The 22,177-nt window shown below is 38.8% G+C and overlaps 1 protein-coding gene across 6 annotated transcripts in view; it reads right to left on the bottom strand.

The window, feature by feature from the left end:
• The window catches only part of IMPG2 (interphotoreceptor matrix proteoglycan 2), a 70,628-nt gene extending 48,667 nt beyond the window's left edge, over positions 1-21,961 (bottom strand). For 3 of the 6 annotated variants that reach the window (XM_019648307.1, XM_019648308.1, XM_019648309.1), the window contains exons 1-5: positions 21,663-21,961; positions 20,959-21,189; positions 9,824-9,990; positions 7,738-7,769; positions 7,604-7,627 (exon numbers count right to left, since the gene is read on the bottom strand). In XM_019648307.1, coding sequence (XP_019503852.1) covers positions 7,604-7,627; positions 7,738-7,769; positions 9,824-9,990; positions 20,959-21,189; positions 21,663-21,747 — 539 coding nt within the window. In that variant the 5' untranslated portion in view covers positions 21,748-21,961. The remainder of the gene's footprint in view (positions 1-7,603; positions 7,628-7,737; positions 7,770-9,823; positions 9,991-20,958; positions 21,190-21,662) is intronic. The other 3 variants (XM_019648311.1, XM_019648312.1, XM_019648310.1) reach the window with 3 other exon arrangements.
• Positions 21,962-22,177: the final 216 nt, after the last annotated feature.

Below are 22,177 nucleotides of genomic sequence, written 5' to 3'. Positions count from 1 at the left end.
TGCACGCTCTATCCACTGAGCCATCCAGGCGGCAGCTCAGCTCAAGGTGCCGAATTCAGTCTTAGTTGCGGGCGGGCATAGCCCACCATCTAACAGGCAGTCTTGTTGTTAGGAGCATGTGCTCTCACCAGCTGAGCCATCCTGTCACCTGTTGGCAGCTCAGACTGCCTGCCATATTCTTGCTGTATCTCCAGCCTAAACATTATCTGCCATTAGTATGCATAAATAGATGATTTTGGAATAAATAAACACTATTGGCAAAGTGGTGTAGAAGACGCTTGGCATATAGTTGTGAACAAAACACCTGTGGTCTATGAAAGTCACAGTCTTACAGAAAATAAACACCAAATAAATTATTACAAATGCAGTAAGTAGTACAAACTAGAAAGTACGGGTGGTAAGGGGAACACAGAAGCACAAATCTCATCTCATTTGAAAGATCATAGAAATCATAAAATTGTTTTATATAAAGAAAGGCAAGCTTAGAGAAATGATTTGGTGTAGGCCCCACTACTAGTAGGCTTCAGGTCTGCGAGCTATCCTTGAACCACGCCATCCAGCAGCTGCAAGCAGAGATCAGAAGACACTCTGAGAAAGCCCTTGCTCTACAGGAAAGAAAGTGGGTTCTCCAAGTCCAAATTTCCACATTCTCCAAAAATATCAAATTTAAAGTACAGTAACTTGGGGAAATTTTAGAACTTTAAAGTTTGTGTACATGTCCTAAGGGAAAAGGGCTGTGCCCCAAAAGGGTATTTTGTCAAAGGAGCTGGATAGTGATTACAGCAATTTTCGACTCATAGCAATTAAAAACTCTTCAACTTTACACAAGTCAGCTTCCTAAGGTGATTCAAGCACTGTCAAAAATGTCTCCCTCACAGACTTGGCAATGTGCCAGTAAGCCCCATCTTTAGAACCCCTCCTTTAGATTATGCTGCTGCTCTAAATTTCAGGTCATGGTGTGTGGGGGGGAGTGGGGGGTATGCAAAGCCAACAGATAAACATGGCACACATCTTGAAGCATCAATTTTATTTGGAGCATAGGCAGTTGGGGAGCTAAGTATAATAACAACTCATATGTAATTTAAAATTATATATATATATATAATTATATATATATATATATATATTTTTTAGCTGAGCCATCCTGCCAACCTGTTGGCAGCTCAGCAGCAGCTCAGCTAGGGCCAGGAATCAAACTGGTGACCCTGTTGCTCAGAGCTTGCCCTCTTGAGCGAGCTCTTAACCAACTGAGCCATTCAGCCAGCCTGCTTAATATTTTTTTAAATGTGGCTATATTATGGGTAGACTACAAAGTTTAAATAAATATTAAGATAAAATATGATAATTCAATGACAATTCATGCCTGGAACTGGAGTGGGGAGTCAATTAGAGCTATCTTCCCTAAACCCCAAGGCTTTGGCAGAAAATTTGAGAAATACAGGTTTATAAAATAAAATTAAAAATCTTACCATAAAGATTGTTCTAGTTTTAAAAAATACTGTCTAGAAAGAATGATATATTAAACCATTACACCAAACCTATCACTATTGGTTATGTATAGTGCATCTGCAGGAAATTGCCTACTAAGTGACCTGTCATCTAGAAGAACCTAAAGGAATATGATATCTGGTTAAGTCATCACGATGTGTGATGAGCAGAGGAAGCCTGGGTGACAGAAAACATCAAGAAGCTTCTTGGGTTACAGGAGGTGGAGCTAAAAAAAAATGGGTTTCAGATGCATTTGAAACAGACATTAACTTAATCAGGCCTGAAGGGTCTATCAACTGTCCACAAGGCAGAACCCCTTCCCCAAACCCTTATTTTATAGATGAAAAAATGAGGGCCCAAATGTTCAAAACCATTTTCCCAGGGTCACACAGTAATTCAACATGGCCCAATGCCATACCTAAAATTCCTAACTGTATTCAGTTCCCGTTTCAATAATAATAACAGCAAGAATAATTACAACTAAATTTACTAAGTCCTCTTTACATGCCAAGCACTGTACTAAGTACTTTACCTTACTTAATTCACAATAATCTTAAGAGGAAGACTCTATTATCTGCATTTATACAGATGAGGAAACGAATGCTAGAAGTGGTTAAGAATTTGCTCAGGGTCACATAGCTACCCAATGGAGGAGCTGTGATGTAAAATAGGCCCATCTGATTCCAGAAACCTGCCTCTTACCCACTTCAATTCCTTACAACATAGCCTTTATGTCACCCGTATTGTCTAGAAAAGCAACCAAGATGGTTTCACCTTATCTTAACAATAGTGACTTACATAAATTAAACCACCTAAAAGCCAAAGTGTCCCAGAAAGAGGACGAAAACCCAGTCAAAGTGGGAGAGTTATGAAGAGCAACCAGGTATAAGAGTAAAGTGGTCAAAGTAAGACAAAGGAGACAAAGCATAACACCATACCTAGAACAGGAAGTTGGGATGACAACAGAGAAACCAGACCTCACCTGGAGTGGGTCAAATTGTACCCCGCCTCAAACTCAAAAGTAAGCAATCAAAATGGAGAAGTTGGCTTATTTCAATAAAACTAGATTTCACTTACTGAATTCAAAATAACATTTTTTTTAAAGATTTTTAGATTTTTTATTGAGGAATTGGGGGATGGGAACAGTGCTGGGGAATTGGGGGAAGGGGAACAGACAAGCTGCTCTCCTTTTGGTCTTCAGTCTAGTTGTGGAGGACGTTGCTTCACTGGCCCAAGTTGGCACCTTCATTGCGCTCTTCCCGGGCAAGACAGATCAGCTGCCGGCTTCTGGATGGCTGCTCACTGCGGCTGCTGGCCGCTCACGCTGGCTGCTGGCTGCTCACGCTGGCTGCTGGCTACACACGGTAGCTCATGGCAACCCACTGCCACAGGGGCTGCAGCCTACACCGTCGCCGGCAACTCACGGCAGCCCAGCTCCAGGTTGAGCTGTTGTTCAGCATCTTAGCTGTAGAGGGCAGTGTCACTGGCCCTCATATGTGGGATCCGAACCGGAGCCCTCTGGCGTCCCCAGCCAGTTCTTAACCAACGTGCCACTCGGCAGGCCCAAAATAACATTATTTTAATGATGGTAAATAAACAACTCTCAGTAATTCAAATTACTTGTCTAACACTCCAACACTTCATCCTCACCCTCCCACCCTCCTTTCAAAAGACAGTAAAGAACACTTAACAACAAGAATCCTTTCACATATTCTCATTAGGTAGACCTCCTGCAGGATCCCCTAAAAGGTCATTCACAGCAGAACTAGAACACAGAGTTGTGTTGATTTTGGAGGCAGAAATGCTACTTCATTTCTAAGCCAAACCACAAATTTGAAGTTGTTCAGCTCCGACCTTTAGCTTAATACCAGCAGCAAACAACCCCCTGTGGTCTCATTTCCTCTGCTCATCCAGCACATAATTTATTTGTCACTACCTCTGCCTAATCATGTCAGCGGAATTCAGGTGGGATTATGTCAAAAAATATCAAGTTTTAAAATACAGTGAACAAGACAAGCATAGTTTCCTACCTAGGTTAGTACTCCCCTTGATAATTTTCTATACTTTGTTTTGCCCTTGAATCCGTTAACTGTAATCAACATGAGACAACAAAAGAACTCAAGGCATGGAGCCAGGAATCCTGGGTGCTAGTCCCAGATGTATCATTAACTTTGTGTATGACTTGGGAAAAGACCTCAGTTGCTCTGGGCCTCAAGAACCTAATCTCCAAAACAGGAACACCTCCTCTCTCTACCTGTTTCATAAAGGTGCTGATGAAAACTAAATAAAATATTATGTGCAGAAGTATTATGAAAAGTGTGAGATGCTACACAAATATAAGAGAAAACGGGTTAATGAAGCAGTGGCATGTGTCATCCAATGCAGAATAAAACGTTTGCTTAAAAAATAAAAATATATATTTAGCTTTGTGACCTATGATAGGCATCCTCAACTACAAATACAACTGAGGTACAAAAAAAAAAAAAAAATTCCCAAAGAAGAGTCCTTAACTTTGACGATCAGCAGAGACCTGATAATAGACATGGGTAATTGAGCAGGAATTCAGTTACTCACTTAACAAATATTTAGTAAGCACATATCCTACACCAAGCCTTGTACTGGTGATTGAGGATACAACAGTAAAACCATATAGCAGGGGGTTAAGCCAGTGACTGGAGCTAAGTGGAGATGCTTTCAAGATATCTGGCTATATTGGAGACAAGTGCTAGAGGAGGATCTTTTGAAAAATAGGTAATATGGGAGAGACTGAGCATGTTTAAATAAGAATGGGAATGAGTTAGTAATGGGACAAATGGCAGACTCAGGAGAAAGACAGAAACAATACCAGGCAGAAATTTCTAAGAGGTAAGATGGATGTGAAGTTCTGAGTAAGATGGAAAATGCTTTTTTTAAGAGACTTGGCAGATGACAGTAGGGGAAGGTTAAATTGGGCACATAGACTATTTGGTACAAGGCATATGTCAGCAAGTGGATTAGAGTTCACATAGAAGAAGCAATTTAAATTACGGGGAAGAACTGGTAGGCAGAAGAGTGGCCCCAAAAAACATGCACATCTTAACCCCCAGGACTTGAGAATATGTTCTTCATAGGGGAATTAAGATGGCAGATGGAATTAATTTGCCAACCAGCCGGCAATTAGCAAACATATCCTGGTTTATCCAGGTGAGCCTCATGTAATCATAAGAACCCCTAAATGCGGAAGATAGAGGCAGAAGACTATCAGAGTGATGGAATGTGAAAAAGACTCAACCAGCCATTCCTGCTTTAAGATGGAAGGGGGTCATGAGCCGACCAATGTGGGCAGCCTCAAGAAGTTGGAAAAGGTGAGAAAACAGATCCTCCCCTAGAGCCTCCAGGAAGGAATGCAGACCTGCCAAACCTTGAGGCCCATTTCAGACTTCTGAACTATGGAACTGTAAGATAAATTGTGTTGTTTTAAGCTACCAAAGTTTGTAGTAATTTGTTATAGCAGCAATAGAAAACTAATACAAGAGTCTCTTAACAAACAGAATATGAGAATAATCTCAAAAAAATCATAAAAATAAATCTGAATACAGAAAAATAATAGGCAAATTGAAGGTTTTCAGGGATAACTATAGTACTCAAAGAAAGATGTACTCAGTGAATTCTTAGACCACTCTCATGGTGTCCCGTACAGTGTTACCTAACTCCAGGTCACCCCATTCAGCAACTACCATAGTTGACAGTTTTCACCCAACCTCAACCTGATCTGCTCTAGTTTCATGCCAAGGATACAAACTTTAAAATTCTCAAAATTCAATTATTTATATATATATTTTTAATCGTATGACATATGGTCTTTTGTGTCTGTCATCTGATGTCTTTCACTTAGCATAATGCTTTTGAGGTTCACCATGTTGTTTGTTATCAGTCGTACACTGTGCATGTATCAGTCATTCATTCATTCTTTATTGTTGAAGAGTATTCTTTTGTATGAAAAAATTCAGTTACATTTTAGTTTGTATGTATTGTCACTTTTATACAAGTATTATTTCCTAAGGATAGTGAATAATATTTTGAGTCCACTCTTATCCCTAGTATAGACAGTGACTTATCAATAAAAATATATAATAGAGTCAGTTGTGCAATGATGCTTCTTTGTGAATGTACTCCAACATAATTAATGTATTAGTAAACAACTGAGCATAATACAAGTTTCTCCTTTACATGGACACAACTTCATTGCAAGAAACATGGGTAAATACTGAAAACTGCACCCAGCTGAAGTGAGCCACACAGGAATACACAAAACATACACGCGTGCTATACCCCAAGTATTTTCCAGCTACCTCAGTTCACCCCATATGTAACGAGCTACACACATCCTCCTGTGATGTTACAACTTTCCATCCTACTTCAGATAACCCTCCTTCCACCACTTTACAATAACTCACAAACTTCAATCTTTCCAATGTAAACATCCACACACAAATTTCAGGGCCTCTTCCAAGTGAAGAGCCATATTTATTTAGTATTTATGTACTTCTTAACCATATACAATGTATAAAATGTGCCATCATTTTTATTAGGCACAACCATGAAGATTACTGGCACTCACCAGATTATTTAGTCCACCTCCTGGGTGTTGCAACGGCAATCACTCTGAGCCCTGCCTCTCAGTGGTACAGAGCCCACACTCAAGAAACCACATAGAGGCTGGCCGAGTGGCTCAGTTGGTTAAGAGCTTGCTCAAGAGTGCGAGCTCTGAGCAACAGCGTCACCAGTTTGATTCCCACATGGACCAGAGAGCTGCATCTGAGCTGAGCTGCTGCTGAGCTACCAACAGGTGGCAGGATGTCTCAGCTGGTGAGAGCACATGCTCCTAACAACAAGGTTGCCTGTTCCAGATGGTGGGCTATGCCCACCTTGCTACTAAGACTGAACTCAGCACCTTGAGCTGAGCTGCCGTTCGGGTGGCTCAGTGGATAGAGCGTGCACTCTTAACAACGAGGCTGCTGGTTCCAACTCCCACATGGGATGGTGGCTACGCCCACCTGCAACTGATTGTAACACAGCACCTTGAGCTGAGTGGCGCAACTGGACTTGGAGCTGAGCTTGCTGCACCCTCCACAACTAAGATTGAAGGACAACAACTTGGCTGTTCCCCTTCCCCAATTCCCCAACACTGTTCCCCTCTCCCAATTCCTCAATAAAATCTTTAAAAAAAAAAAGAAACCACGTATTCCCACATCTAAGTAAGGGCTCAACCCCAGACCTCAGAGTAGACTCTGTGGTAATATTAGCTGTATAGATAAGTGAGACCACAAAGAGTCCTACTTCCCTCCTATTTACTCATGTTTGATTTGAAACTTACATACACCTCTTTACCACCCACATATATACCCCAACTATGCTCTTGCCTGGACTCTGCTGCCCAGGCTGGATCTTTGGACTCCGACTCACCTACTTGGTTTTTCAATCTGTCCTTACTGTAATTTGAGACAAACTTCTGGACTCTCCTGGATTGCATGCCCTAGTGGTGTGTTTCTAAATAAGTATCCATGTGCTGGCACAACACAGATATTCTGACTATGGATAGAATTGGAAATCTTTAGCCGCTGAAGGCTCAGAATCCCTCACCTTCCATGATCTGATGTGTCCTGCTACTGCTCAGGGGCCAGAACTGACCTTAACCCTAAGCCTAAAGGCCAGTGAAGCCAAGACTCATAACACTGGAGGATTCATGCTGTGCTATTATTATATTGGGTCGTCGGGAAAGTCATGGTGCATTTTTGCATTGAAAAACATAGAAAAATACGTCACGAGTTTCTCGACGACCCAATACTTCAAGGTCATAACCATCATTCCTTAGTAAAGTGATCCACACCACCACCCAACATTTAATAAACTATCCTCCACAGAGGTGTACCATTTCAGAGCAATTTTATCATTAGCATGTAAGCCGCAACAACGGTATATCATTCCATTTTCCATTTCCAGAAATCTATTTCCTCACCAAGAGAGAGGAACAAGTCTGCCTCCAGTAAGGTCAGACAGTAAACAAGCACAGTGGCTGTGGTGGTGGCCTAGAAAGGGAAGTGGCCTCACAATGAGAAAAGAATTTATGACTTACCCACAGGCCTGGTCATTGCAGGAACTGGCAGGAAAACAGAAAGGGCCCATTAAATTTAGGGTGAGACTTGTAGTAGGTAGGACACATCTCTGTTGCCTAACATGAATTTAGGGGGGAGGGGGAAAGACACTCACCTGCCTACAGTTTCCTTTGTGTATGCCAGTTTCTAAGGAAAACAAAGATTTCTTTTTAAATGAATGTGTGAATTAATTACAGTTAATAGGCTGTAAATAAAGCTTACTACATAGAGAACACTAATGCCCTAACATTATAGAATCTGTTATTATTCTCTATGGTTAGACAAATAGTTAAAGCAAGGTACTAATGATGCTTGTTTTGTGACTGTGAGAACATCCCTATATTCAATCTCTGTTTATGTTCCCCAAAGTTCCTGTGCTCTCTTTTAATGGGCACAGGTTAATAGCCTTTACCTGCTAATCTTTCCAAATGGTCTACAAGTCAGAGATTGGTCGAGTTTTACATTAACCTTTCCTGGATTCAGAATTAAAGTATTTTGTGATCTAACATATTTACGGTAACTCTCATCTTACAATATAAACATGAAGATTAAAATAACTGATAAATCTACTTTTCCAGAATTCGGACAAAAAGACAAATTGTATCAATCCCTAGATTATTCCTCTGGGGCTTTCCAAATCAAATTATCCTCAAGTTTCCTCTAAATTAGTGGTTTTATTTTGAGACTAATATGATAAAAAGAACACTAACTTGGAGTCAGAAACCCAGTTTCAAGTCCTGTTTTCTCTCACTTAGCTCTAGAGGCAAATCCCCAAATCTCTCTGGTGTTAGGCCTCAATTTCCTCATCTGTAAAATGGAGAGACTATTACTCTAAATAATTTTCATGGTATTTATAAGTAACTGCTCTTCTTACTCTACAGACTCTCCTAGAATAATCTCAGCCACTCCATGGTTTTAATTACCACCTCAAGACTGGTGATTCCTACAGCTATATTTATAACTCAGACCACTCTCCTTGTCTTCATACCTAAATGTCAAGCAAGTCACATTTCACAGGTGGCTCAAATCAACACCTTCAAAAGTGAAGTCATTCTCCCTCCACCCACCATCTACAAAGCTGCTTCTCTGTCTGAGTTCTGGCTCTTAGTCATCTGAGCTAGAAACTGAGAGGCTTCCTGGGCCATTCCTTCATCCTACCCCACTCCCACCAATCCATGACTTTGATCCATTTACGTCTCTCATGCTCCCTTTCTCTATCTCATGGTCTAGTTAGGACCCTCAGCCCCTTGGGCCTGTAGCAATAAGCAGCATCCAATCTGGTCTCTGCTCTAATCTTGTCCCCTCTAATCCATCCTAAGATGTCTAGAAACTATACTAACCATTTTAAAATTAAAAATGATCAAATCAGCCCCTGTGACTCCACCGACTTACAACCCTCCAATGGCTTCCTATCACCTATAGAGTTAAATGCAGACATGTTAACTTATCCACTTTTCCAGCCTGATCTCCTGTGACTTCTGGTATACTGGCCTGAGTCATTCCCTATAAACACTTGGCCCATGTTGTCTGTCCCCTCTGCTTAGAATGTCCATCCCAAACTCCTCCTCATTTAGCTAATTTGTATTTGTTATTTAAGACTCCATCCAGGTTATACATTACCCCTTTTGTCTGCATGTTCTACTAAGCAGTTTTGTTTTCTTGTCACAAATACATACATGCTCCATGAAAAGGGGAAGGTGGTCAGATAATTTGTCTATGTGCATGCTTACTTATCCTTTGCTAAGAAGAAACTAATGTCTAAAACAAGGAAAACAAGTAAGCAAATTAATTAATTATGATTATATTTATACTTTATACATTTATTCAATGAACTATACCCTCTATCTTAATTAGAATCATTGGTAGCCAATCTGAAATAATAATGTGTAAAACTTTGGCAAAAATGTTTGAGACTCACAGATTTATATTCTTAGCCTAAACTTTTGCTTAGTACTATTTCCAAATATTTACATTTATAAACAAGGCTGAGGCTCTTAGTGGATTAACAATGTTTATTATAATGACCAGAGCTAGGGATACAAAGGCTAGGCCACACCCTGTGGCAGCTCACTCAAATAGCCTAATTCAACAAAAAGAGCAATGCAGGGATTTGCCACTTGTTCTTTCTTCCTTTAGGCCCTAGCTGTGTATACCAGCTTCATTCATAGTCCAGCAATTCCTTCCATTCTTACTACACTTACCTTCATAATTAAGCTTCTGTGTTCCACAGACTGACTAAAATTTGTGCCCATTTCAAATATAGTTGTGATTCCATCCTCACACAAATTCATCCAGTAATGATATTCCTCATGCTCAGGAAGTCGATCCCAAAAAGTCCTGAAGGCTTCCCAAACAGCTTCTTGGCACACTGAAAAACAGAGAGGTAGTTTTGTGAAAAGTTAACACACTTTGGAGTTCTCATGATGGTCATGGACCTATTTATTCAGATTCCTGAGACACTCTTGCCCACAGTGTCCTTTCTGGAGGGACATGGAAATGATTCTCAGTCAAAGCCCTTCTGTTTCTGTATGTCCTGCTTCAACTTTTAAGATCACAAGAGAATTTTTACTCCCCACTTCTTTCCTTTGCAGAGGGGATTGATTCACCTCCTAACAGGCAGAAGTTTTCTCCCCATCTTTAAAAAAAAAAACATTTTTATGCTTCACAAAAGTGGAGATGATGTTGAGCATACTTTAATTGGTGATTGGATACACAAACTATGGTACCTCAATATGATGAAATATTATTCATAAAAAAAAAAAAGAAATGAGCTTTCAAGCCATGAAAAGACATGGAGAAGACTTAAATGCATCTTGCTAAGTGAAAGAAGTCAATCTGAAAAAGCTACATACTGTATGATTCCAGCTATATGACATTCTGGAAAAGGCAGAACTATGAAAATTGTAAAAAGATCAGTGGTTGCCAGGGGTTGGGGGTAGGGAGAGACGAACAGATGAAGCACAGTGGATTTTTAGGGCAGTAAAACGACTCTATATAGTAGTGTAATAGTGAATACATATCATTATACATTTGTCAAAACCCACAGAATGTAAAACACAAAGAGTGAATCCAAATGTAAATTATGAACTTCAGTTAAGAATAATGTATCAATATTTGCTCATCAATTACAACAAATGTGACATACTAATACAGGATATTAAGGGGAAAATATCGGGGGGCCAGTAGCAGTATAGGTAACTCTCTGGACTTTCTGCCAATGTTTGTATAAACCTAAAACTTCCCTAAAAAATAACATCTAATAATTAAAAAAAAGATATGAGAATTAAAAAGAACAGAAAATGATATTTAGGAGAAATACAAGTATACTGCTGTATTAAAATAAAAACTAATAAAAACTAATTCAATCTATCTGCTAAGTTATCCCATAGCATCAAATCTGAAAGGATGCCAAACAGGCTATCTGCACATTTTATAAAGCATTGAGGGTCTTGCTGTACTGTAACCATGTCACAAGCCAGATGCAGGACATGACAATACATAGATTGAGAGCAAAGAGGTAAGTGGTAAGGGAGAAAGAAGGATATAAATGGGGAGGGATCAAGAAAATTAATTTTCATCTCAAGAAGATTGAATATTTGACAGCATATTGAGGTGGAGCCCCTGAACTCACAGAGTCAGAAATCTGAATTCTGGCCCTACTTCACCAGGTACTAGCTTGTGGGGAACTTACACAGCCATTCAACGCTTCAGTGTAGCACTCATCTTTCTTTCTTAATGGTATGCATAATTACTGCCTTGCTTACCTTTTCTGTGAAAGTAATTTATAAAGTGCATAGTGCTACATGAGTATCAGATGTTATTATAATATTGGATTCTGGTCATCTGACAGTTGTGTGATGGAAGAAGACAGTCTAAGACAAAAATCAACTCTAAGTTTTAACAGAGAGCGAAATATTGAAGGTTTCTTTACCAGTTGATTTTTCAAGGTTGAACTGAATCTTGGGTTGCACACTTAGTTTCAGTGAACTAACTGCACCCTACTTACTGCTCTTAGAACCTTTGATCCTATAACATAGAGTCCAACAGTGACTGACTGAGGCAGAGCTAAAGACAATGCAAAGGTGAAAGTCAGGATTGGTAAACACAAACAAAAAGTGAATGTATGTAAGGTTTGATTATAAAATAAGGTGACTGAGAGAAAGTATAAAAAAATTGCGAGACCAAATAATTATATATTCGTAAGGAAAGAAAAAATAAACTCAATAACTTCTTTATAATATACACACACAAAAATTTTGAAATATGAAAGCTAATACCATAAAGATTGTAAAAAAAAAACACTGAAGAATATCTACATGATTTAAGGATAGGCAAGGATTTCACAGACAGGACACAGAAAGCAACACTATAAGAGAAAAAAACCTGAAATTAAAATTCATCAAAACTAAGAACTCCTGCTCATCAAAGACACTATAAATAAAAATGAATAAGCAAGCCATATATCAGACAGAAAATATTGGAAATACATATATCTGACACAAAACTAGTATTTAGGATATTCCAAAAATTCCTACAACTCATTAGCAAAAAACCAAATAATCCAATTTTAGAAACAGGTAAAAGACTGGAATAGATACTTCACAAAAGAATAGATTCAAATAGCCAATGAGTATGCTCATTATCATTTATCTTCAGAGAAATGCAAATTAAAGCAGTCACACATGAACCAGAATGGCTGAAATTTTTTACATGGACAAAACCAAATTTTGGCAAGGATGTGAAGGAAGCAGAACCCTCATTTTTGGCAAGGGTGTAAAACAGTACAACGACTGTGGGAAAAAATATTGGTAATATCTTATATACAAGTAAGTAAATATAATCAAATCTATGACCCAAGAAATTCCCCTCATAGGTTATTCTTTCAAGACAGAGGTAAGCATATATCCATAGAAAGAATACTGACTGCCAGAGCAACTACATTAATAACTTAAAAATGGAAATGACCCAGATATCCATCAACAGGAAAATAAACAAATGGTCACACAAAAGAGTCAAAAGGAACTAATTACTAATTAATGCAACAACATGGGTGAACCTCAAAAAGTGAGTAAAAGAAGCCTCACACAAGAGTACATACTATTCTAATTATATAAAGTCCTAGGTAAGTGAAACTACACTATGGTTTAAAAAAATTAGAAGAGTGGATGCCTGGTAGATGGAGTGGTTGGGGGGGCAGGCTTGTCTGGGAAGGAAAATAAGATAGCTTTCTGGGGGTGATACTGTCCCAAAATTTAAAAGGGGTTTTGGGTTATACCAGTGTATGCATTAGTCAAAACTCACCAAATGGTATGCTTAAGATATATGCATTTCACTCTATGTAAATTTCACCTTTAAAAGGTAATTTTTTTTTGGGGGGGGGGAATTGGGGAATGGGAACAGCGCTGGGGAATTGGAGGAAGAGGAACAAACAAGTTGCTGTCCTTTTGTTCTTCAGTCTAGTTGTGGAGGACGTTGCTTCACTGGCCCAAGTTGGCACCATCATTGTGCTCTTCCCAGGCGAGGCAGATCAGTCGTCGGCTTCTGGACGGCTGCTCACAGCGGCTGCTGGCCGCTCATGCTGGCTGCTGGCTACACACGGTAGCCCATGACAACCCACTGCAGCAGGGGCTGCAGCCTAGCTGTCGCCGGCGACTCACGGCAGCCCAGCTCCAGGTTGAGCTGTTGTTCAGCATCTTAGCTGTAGAGGGCAGTGTCACTGGCCCTCATATGTGGGATCCGAACCTGGGCTCTCTGGCATCCCAAGCCAGCTCTTAACTAATGCGCCACTCATCTGGCCCGGTAATATTAAGCTCTAGTTAATGATGTTCATGCTGAAGTGTCTAGGGGGAAATGTATGATGTCTGTAACTTATGAAATACGTCCAAAAAATAACATGATTGGACAGGTAGATATGTCATAAAGCAAATATAATAAAATGCTAACTCTAGGACTAGGTGGTGAGACTATGGTGTTTACTGTATCATTCTTAGAACTATTTTGTATGTTTTAAAATTTTCTTAAAATCTTAGAAAAGCATTATTATTGAATGCTGAATAAATGTACTTGGAACATCTAGAAGTGATAGAAATCATACCAGGTTTCATAGCAGGCCTTCTCTTGGTCTCTCACAGATTCACAGAAGAAAGTCATGAGCTGTCTCGTACAAATTATGTTTTTAGGGGATGTCCCCCACCTCCTACAACAAGCCCGCATCAGTTCAATGCTTGGTCCAAAATATCTCCATCAGAAATTCATTCTTTTAAGTCAAGCTTAACCATTTTACATCTAATGTATTGAAATTCAATTCTCAGAGTTCTGCTTCCAACATGAGAGAGTGGGGAGCTACATGGACCCACTTCACAGCAAAACTAATGAAAATTATTTAAAAACCAACCATTTAAAGTCTCTAGAAATCGTTCTAACAAATGAATAAAGTTATTCAGGAAAATCTACTAAACTGTTTTTTTTTTTTCCAAGCCAAGTCATTGTCCTTCAATCTAGTTGTGGAGGGTGCAGCTCAGCTCCAAGTCTAGTCACCATTTTCAATCTAGTTGCGGGGAGACGGGGGAGGGGCGCAGCCCACCATCCCATGCGGGAGTTGAACTGGCAACCTTGTTGTTACGAGCACACACTCTAACCAACTGAGCCACCCAGCCACCCTGAACATCTACTAAACTTTGATAAGAAAAGTGAGAATCAGTGGTTATAGCCAGGGTAACTAGGCAAGAAAAGAAAATAAAGGCATCAAAATTGAAAAGGAAGAAGTAAAACTATATTTGCACATGATATGACCTTGAATACAGGAAGTCTTAAGAAACCCACTTAAAAACTATAAGAACTAATAAACAGATATATCAAGGTTTCAGGATACTAGATCAATATACAAAAATCAGGTGTGTGTCTGTCTATACACTAGCAATGAAGAAACCAAAACTGAACATAAGAAAACAATTCAATTTACAAAAGTATTAAAAAGAATAAAATACTTAGGAATAAATTTAACAAATGAAGTATAAAACTTATACTCTGAAAACCAAAAAATATTGCTGAAAATCTAAAATAAATGGAAAAACTTCCCATTTTCATGGATTGGAAGACTTACCATTTTTAAGATGGCAGTATCTCCAAACTGACCTACAGTTTCAATGCAATCTCATCAGAACACTGGCTGACTTATTTATAGAAATTCACAAACTAATTCTAAAATTCAAATGAAACTGTAAGAGACCCAGAACGGCCAAAACAATTTTGAAAAAAAAGAATAAATTGGACTTCATCAAAATCAAAAAAGTTTTGTTCATGAAAGACACCATCAAGAAAGTAAAATGAGGGCCGGCCGAGAGGCCCAGTTGGTTAAGAGCTCACTCAGGAGTGCGAGCTCTAAGCAACAGCGGTTCAAGTCCAGCCCGAGCTGAGCAGCCGCTGAGCTGCCAACAGGTGGCAGGATGGCTCAGCTTAAAAAAAAAAAAAAAGTAAAATGATGGGCCGGCTGAGTGGCGCGATGGTTAAGAACTGGCTTGGGATGCCAGAGGGCCCCAGTTTGGATCCCACATATGAGGGCCAGTGACACTGCCCTCCACAGCTAAGATGCTGAACAACAGCTCAACCTGGAGCTGGGCTGCCGTGAGTCGCCGGCGATGGCGTAGGCTGCAGCCCCTGTGGCAGTGGGTTGCCATGGGCTACTGTATGTAGCCAGCAGCTGCAGTGAGCAGACGTCCAGAAGCCAGCGACTGATCTGCCTCGCCGGGGAAGAGCGCAATGATGGTGCCAACTTGGGCCAGTGAAACAACATCCTCCACAACTAGACTGAAGAAAAAAAACGACAGCAACTTGTCTGTTCCCCTTACTCCAATTCCCCAGCACTGTTCCCATCCCCCCAATTCCCCAATAAAAATCTTTTAAAAAAAAACACTTAAAAGATTTATTTAAAAAAAAAAGTGAAATGACAACCCACAGAATGAGAGAAAATACTTTCAAATTATTTATCTGATAATGGATTTATATCCAGAATATATAAAGAACTCTTATAACTCAATAATAAAAAGACAAGTAACCTAATTTGAAAATGGGCAAAGGATCTGAAGACATTCTTCAAAGAAAGATATTCAACTGATCAAAAAGCATATAAAAAGATCCTCAACATTTTAGTCATAGAGAAATGCAAATCAAAACTGAAAGATACCACCTCACACCCCTAGGAAAGTTATAATATTTTTTTTTAATAAAAAGGAAAATCATAGAGCTGACAAAGATGTGGAGAAACCAGAACCCTCATACTCTGCTGGTAGGAATGTAAAATGGTGCCCCTACTTTGGAAAACAATCTGGCAGTTCCTCATACGACCCAGACATTCTACTCCTAAATATACTCGTATACCCAAGAGAAATGCAAACAACTCATATGCCCATCAAATGACGAATGGATACACTACATCTGGTATATCCATACAATAGTATTATTTGACCCAAAAAGAGAATAAAGTACTAATACGTGCTACACCATGGATGAACCTTGAAAACATTATGCTAAGCGAAAGAAGCCTGTCACAAGAGACCCCATATTATATTATCTCATTTATGTGACATATCCAGAAGAGGCAATTCTTATAGCGACAGAAAGTAGATAAATGGCATAGGCCTGAGGAGAGAGGTAGGAAAGACAGAGGGATAACGGAGTGATAGCTAAAAGGTGTGGTATTTCTTTTTGAGATAATGAAATGTTCTTAAACTGAGTGTGGTGATGGTTGCTCATTTCTCTGAATATACTAAAAAACCACTGAATTCTATACTTTAAGTGAGTGAATTATATGGTATGTAAGTTATATCTCAACAAAACTGTAAAAAAATGCAATTCCCTCTGGAAAACTAATTTATTTATCCAGTGACTTTTCAACTGGGAGCTATCTGACTGACAAGGAGGTCCAAAGAGCTAACTTGGAATAAAAGAATTCAGAACATTTATTTTACATTTCAACAGAGGAAGAGAACTGAGTGTGGGTGGTGGGGGAATGTCTGGAGCATTCATGCAGCTCAGAGAGGGAAGACCTAGATAGGACACTTGCAGGCATTAGAGAGAAGAACAAAAGCAGCATGGTTCCAGGGAAAAAGGTACTAAGGAAGGCAAAACTCCACCGGAGACAAATGCCACATACTTCACTACTTGACCTAGAGGGGGACCTCTTCAGAAGTCCCATTCCTGTCAAATAATTTTCATGTAGCCTTTAGTTTCTGCTGAAGATAACTTTCCATTTGTGAGGAAATAAGTAGTCTACAAATGCCTCTCTTCTAGCAGAGAAAACCTGCTCTGCAAACTGGTGGAAGAAGGAAATGCCAGCATCTAATCTGTCTTTAATCCTGTTACTAGGGCTCAGGCTGTGCGTCTTATCCAGTACATAGAAACCGAGTATGGAGAGTCTTTTTTTAGGGTAATATATTTCACTGATATGTGGGATATAAAACTGAAAGCAACAAAGGAACAAGACAAAGAAAGAAAGAAACAAAAACTCATAGACACAGACAATAGTTTAGTGATTACCAGAGGGTAAGAGGGCAGGGGGATAGTAGAAGAGGGTAAAGAGGGTTAAATATTTGTCGATGGAAGAAGAACTGACTCTGGGTGGTGAGCACACAATGTGATATATAGATGATGTATTACAGAATTGTACACTTGAAACCTATGTAATTTTACTAACCGTTGTCATCCCAATAAATTTTAATTTAAAAATATTTACTCTTTTAAAGGACAGCTAAAGATAAGGTTAAAGGAGAATTAAAGATAAGACATAGAGTGTATCAAGGTTAGTCCCTACTGTATTTGTGTCATGACTCTTGTGGAACTAAAAACAATGAATTCATCCCTACTAAGGCAGAGTGTTCATATCACCAACAGCACAGAATTTGGCACTTAGCCATATCACTGTTAGCTTCAATGCACAGAATTTCCAGTGTTATAGATTACTACTTCTCCCTCTATCTTCTATTTCCTTCTCACACAACCACTAAGAAATGAATATTATCTTATAGGCTTTTCAGTATGTGTCTGATATGCATTCGAGTTATAAAAATACCCTTCAAAAGTCATTCTTTTTCAATTTAAAAATTATTTTTTAGACCTGGGTTCAACACTTTCATTTTAAAAAGCTGTAGATTTTAAGACTGTATTAAAGAGGAGAACAAATCAAAACTAAGTTGAGGGCCGGCCGAGTGGCACGAAGGTTGAGAACTGGCTTGGGACACAAGAGGGCCCCGGTTCGGACCCCACATATGAGGGCCAGTGACACTGCCCTCCACAGCTAAGATGCTGAACAACGGCTCAGCCTGGAGCTGGGCTGCCTTGAGTCGCTGGGACGGCGAAGGCTGCAGCCCCTGTGCAGTGGGTTGCCATGGGCTGCCGTGTGTGGCCAGCGGCCAGCATGAGCGGCCAGCGGCCGCAGTGAGCGGCCGTCCAGAGGCTGGCGACTGATCTGCCTCGCCCAGGAAGAGCACAATGATGGTACCAACTTGGGCCAGTGAAGCAACGTCCTCCACAACTAGACTGAAGAACAAAAACGACAGCAACTTCTCTGTTCCCCTTCCCCCAATTCCCCAGCACTGTTCCCATGCCCCCAATTCCCCAATAAAATAAATAAATAAATAAATAAAAATAAAAATAACTAAGTTGAGGGCTGGCCGAGTGGCTCGTTAGTTAAGAATTGGTTTGGGAGCGTGAGCTCTGAGCAGCAGGGCCACCAATTCGGATCCCACATGAGGGCCAGTGATGCTGCACCCTCTACAGCTAAGATGGTGAACAAAAGCTCAACCTGGAGCTGGGCTGCCAGGAGTTGCCAGCGACAGCGTAGGCTGCAGTGAAGCTGAAGGGGGCTGCCATAAGCTACAGTGAGTGGCTGGCAGCCGGCGTGAGTGGCCAGCAGCCAGCGTGAGCTGCCAAGAGCCGCTGTGAGCAGCCCTCCAGTGTCTGGTGACTGATCTGCCTCACCCAGGAAGAGTGCAATGATAATACCAACATCGTCCAGTGAAACAACGTCCTCCACAACTAGACTGAAGAACAAAAGGACAGCAAACTTGTCTGTTCCCCTCCCTCAATTCCCCAATAAAATCTTAAAAAAATAAATAAAATAAAATGACTATTTACACCTTAAATAAAGGAACAAGACAAACAAACAAAAACTCACAGACACAGACAATAGTTTAGTGGTTACCAGAGGGTAAAGCGGGAGGGGAGTGGTAGATGTGAGTAAACAGGATCAAATATATGGTGATGGAAGGAGAACTGACGCTGGGTGGTGAACACACAATGTGATATATAGATGATGTATTATAAAAATGTACAGCTGAAACCTATATAATTTTACTAGCCAATGTCACCCCAATAAATTTAATTAAAAAAAAATAATAAAATAAATGTAGTTGCTTTTTGCTTAAATGGAGATATTTTTCAAATCTGTTAAACCAACTAGCAACATACACTAAATTCTCTATAAGCAAAAACAGGGCAAACCATTAGATTGAATTAGCGTGGTATAACGAGCTAATATCCTTGGTTGGACACTAAGTGGATCTCTAGCTCCAATTTCCAATTATTTGGTTCTCAGAGTAAAATCCAATTATCTCTTCGAAATCTCTTCAGAATCAAGACCTATGTTGAAATACTCATTTTACCTAATTTTCAAAAATATAACAAATGAAATATGCACTCTTTACCATGACAGTAACAGCTATATCAATATTGTTGCAATCTTGATGTGCTGTCCAGGCCTTTCAGCTTTATGAGGTCCCTTTCCAATAATACCACTCACAGCATCTGGATTTTAAAGTCAATTATTCTAGGAATGCTTTATTTTTCTTTTTGTTGGGTCCTGTTCAATAGCATCTCTTGAATTTATAAACACAAGAGCAAAGCAATTAAAAGGCATAATCACATTCCTTAAATGACTGGTTTTGATTGATTGTTTCCTCTTGACTCTTTAAGCAGCAGCTATTGTGATATTCTGATCTATTTAAAAATAATATAAAGTAAAAATCCAGGTAGTAGAAATCATATTTTGATAAGCTATAAACTGTTATCCTCATTCATCTTCAGTTCCTTTTCTCTTCGAAATTTGCCACTTCTAGCATATGCCCTATACACAAAAGGCCGGGTCAGTGGATTTCCATTAAAAAAGCAAAAGGGGAGCTTATTTCTTAATAATGTTTGATATCCCCCAAATACAATCAAGAGATATAAATGAACTCCAAAAAAAATTTTTTTAATTAAAAAGTGCTAATACATTGTGCCACCTTAAGAAACCAAAAAAAAAAAATCAAATATTTAAATATATGTAATATCTGATATTAGATTTTTCACTTGCTTGGAAGGGAGAAAGAGTGAAAGGGCAAAATAAAGGAAAATAAAAGATAAAGTAGCTGTTCAGACCGACTGTTGATATAGCCCATTGCCTGAAAAATAGTAAGTACTAAATAAATAGTAAGTGCTAAATAAACATTTGTTGAATGAACAAGACTGATTTTACTATCATTTCGTCATCTATCTCCACTTTAGTTTACCAGCAGCATCACATCCATATTATGGCTTTTTATTGGTTCTTGAGCAGCAAAAAGCAAAGCTTGGGAGTCCTCCAAATATTTAAGGGCTATATTATGGTCAATTAAGCAATTTTGTTTAGTAAAATAGGAAATAGAGCATGAATTCACATAATAAACAGGCACGATATGGAAGATAATACTGTTTGATTAAAAATAAAATAAAATCCTATTTTGTTGCTTTAATGCCCATTCCTTCGTGAGAAGTACCATCAGTTTAGATGTAAAAAAATTTATGTTTAACAACTAGAGAGTAACCAGCATGAGTCTACAGAATGTCTATACTACTGGGTTGTCTGAAAAGTCATGATGCATTTTTGCAACGAAAAACATAGAAAAAATATGTCATAACTTTTCCAACAACCCAATCAAAATATTGAAATCGATTATATTTTCATGTATCAAATAACTAATTAATCAAGTAAGTATGTATAGCTTGGTAAATATATTTTGTGGGTATATTTAGGCAAATTACTGTAGTGAAGAAGTAAAAATTATATTTATCCAGTAACATCAACTGGCATTTTTGAAGTGCTTAACCATACTTGAACCATTACCTCTCAAAATGGTGTAAACTTTCCTCTGAAGCTGTATAAATACTATAGTCTCGGCAAGTTATTTTTCGACAGTTAGTAGAAAGATAATATTTGGCTCAGTCCCAATAACATCACAAATTTTATTATAATGAGATAGAACAAATGTGATAAAACTACGTTTCAATTTCCTTACAGAGCCCAAGTATTTGTATGTTCACTTACCTCGGATTTTAAAATACTTCACATGGTTTGCCAGCGCCTCTGTAACACTTTCATCTGGGCAGATTTTTACTCCATGAGGAAACAGAGTAGATCGCCTTCTTCGGAGCAACCATTGTCTCTCAGCTTCTCTGTGGCCCAAGGGTTGTTTCTTGTCTGTAGACAGAGAAGGGTCTGCAGATTCTGAGTTGGTCAGGAGAAAAGAAACTGCACTCTTGGGTTCTTGGATTTCTTCTAAAGATAAGTAGGTTTGTGCAACAGAGTGATAGCATAAACAAGGCTTTTGTTAATAAATGAAGATACAGTATGAAAGGTAACAAATAAAGAAAAACTGACATTTGTGCCACATTTGGATTTTGAAGTCAATCTCAGATTGTAGATGCATGCCTAAGGAGTGAAGCATTCAATCTTTTTTCCATTTATTTCCTACTTCTTTATTTCAAGATTGTTAGTTATTGAAATCAAGTGTACCTACCTCTACTTTCAATACAAGAAATAAAAGGAAGTAAGGTTTGATCCAGGAATTACTAATGAAGAGAAAAACGAAAATCCCTGAAGAGATTTTTAACAGTTTAAATGAAGCAATATCAAAGATTAATAGAGTAGTATTTGATTCAATTTCTTACAGTAGTGACATCAAATAAAATTTTTAGAGAGAATATAATAGATATTAAAAAAAGATAAAAACAATGTAGATTTTTAAATACCTGTTAATGATGAAAGGTTTTCTTCTATCAGGACGAATATCAAAATACCCAAAGAAATCTTTCCAAAATGTGGAAACATAATCATTTGGCCAAAACCAAAGGAATGAGGAGAGGCCAAAATTCTTAACTGAGCCCCAAAGCCCTGAAACTTCCAATAATAAGTTACAGGAAAGGTCTAACATTCAAAAGCTTATGTTTAAGAACTGACAAATATTCCAAAACCATTATAAATGAGCTTAAGTAAAAATGGTGTCCTTTAAAAGTACCTCTCACTTCTTTTCTGAACTAACCAGCATGCTATGAAAGCAGGATAAGCTAATTAGAACAGATGGAGAGAGACAATTTATTCTAATCTAGCCAGCTAAGCTCTTTACTAACACTCTCCTTGCCTATAACAAGCAGTTCATTTAAAAATAATGTTTCATACATAATTCACTAAGTTTTACAATTTTTCTGAATCTATTAGTCAAACTTGATAGACTCACATGTTCTCTGGGTTCTTCTAGGACCTACAA

This window comes from Hipposideros armiger, unplaced genomic scaffold (assembly GCF_001890085.2).
Source record: "Hipposideros armiger isolate ML-2016 unplaced genomic scaffold, ASM189008v1 scaffold_125, whole genome shotgun sequence".
Lineage (NCBI taxonomy): Eukaryota > Metazoa > Chordata > Mammalia > Chiroptera > Hipposideridae > Hipposideros > Hipposideros armiger.
Note: the sequence above shows the minus strand (reverse complement) of the source record. Positions and strands in the feature narration are given on the sequence as shown.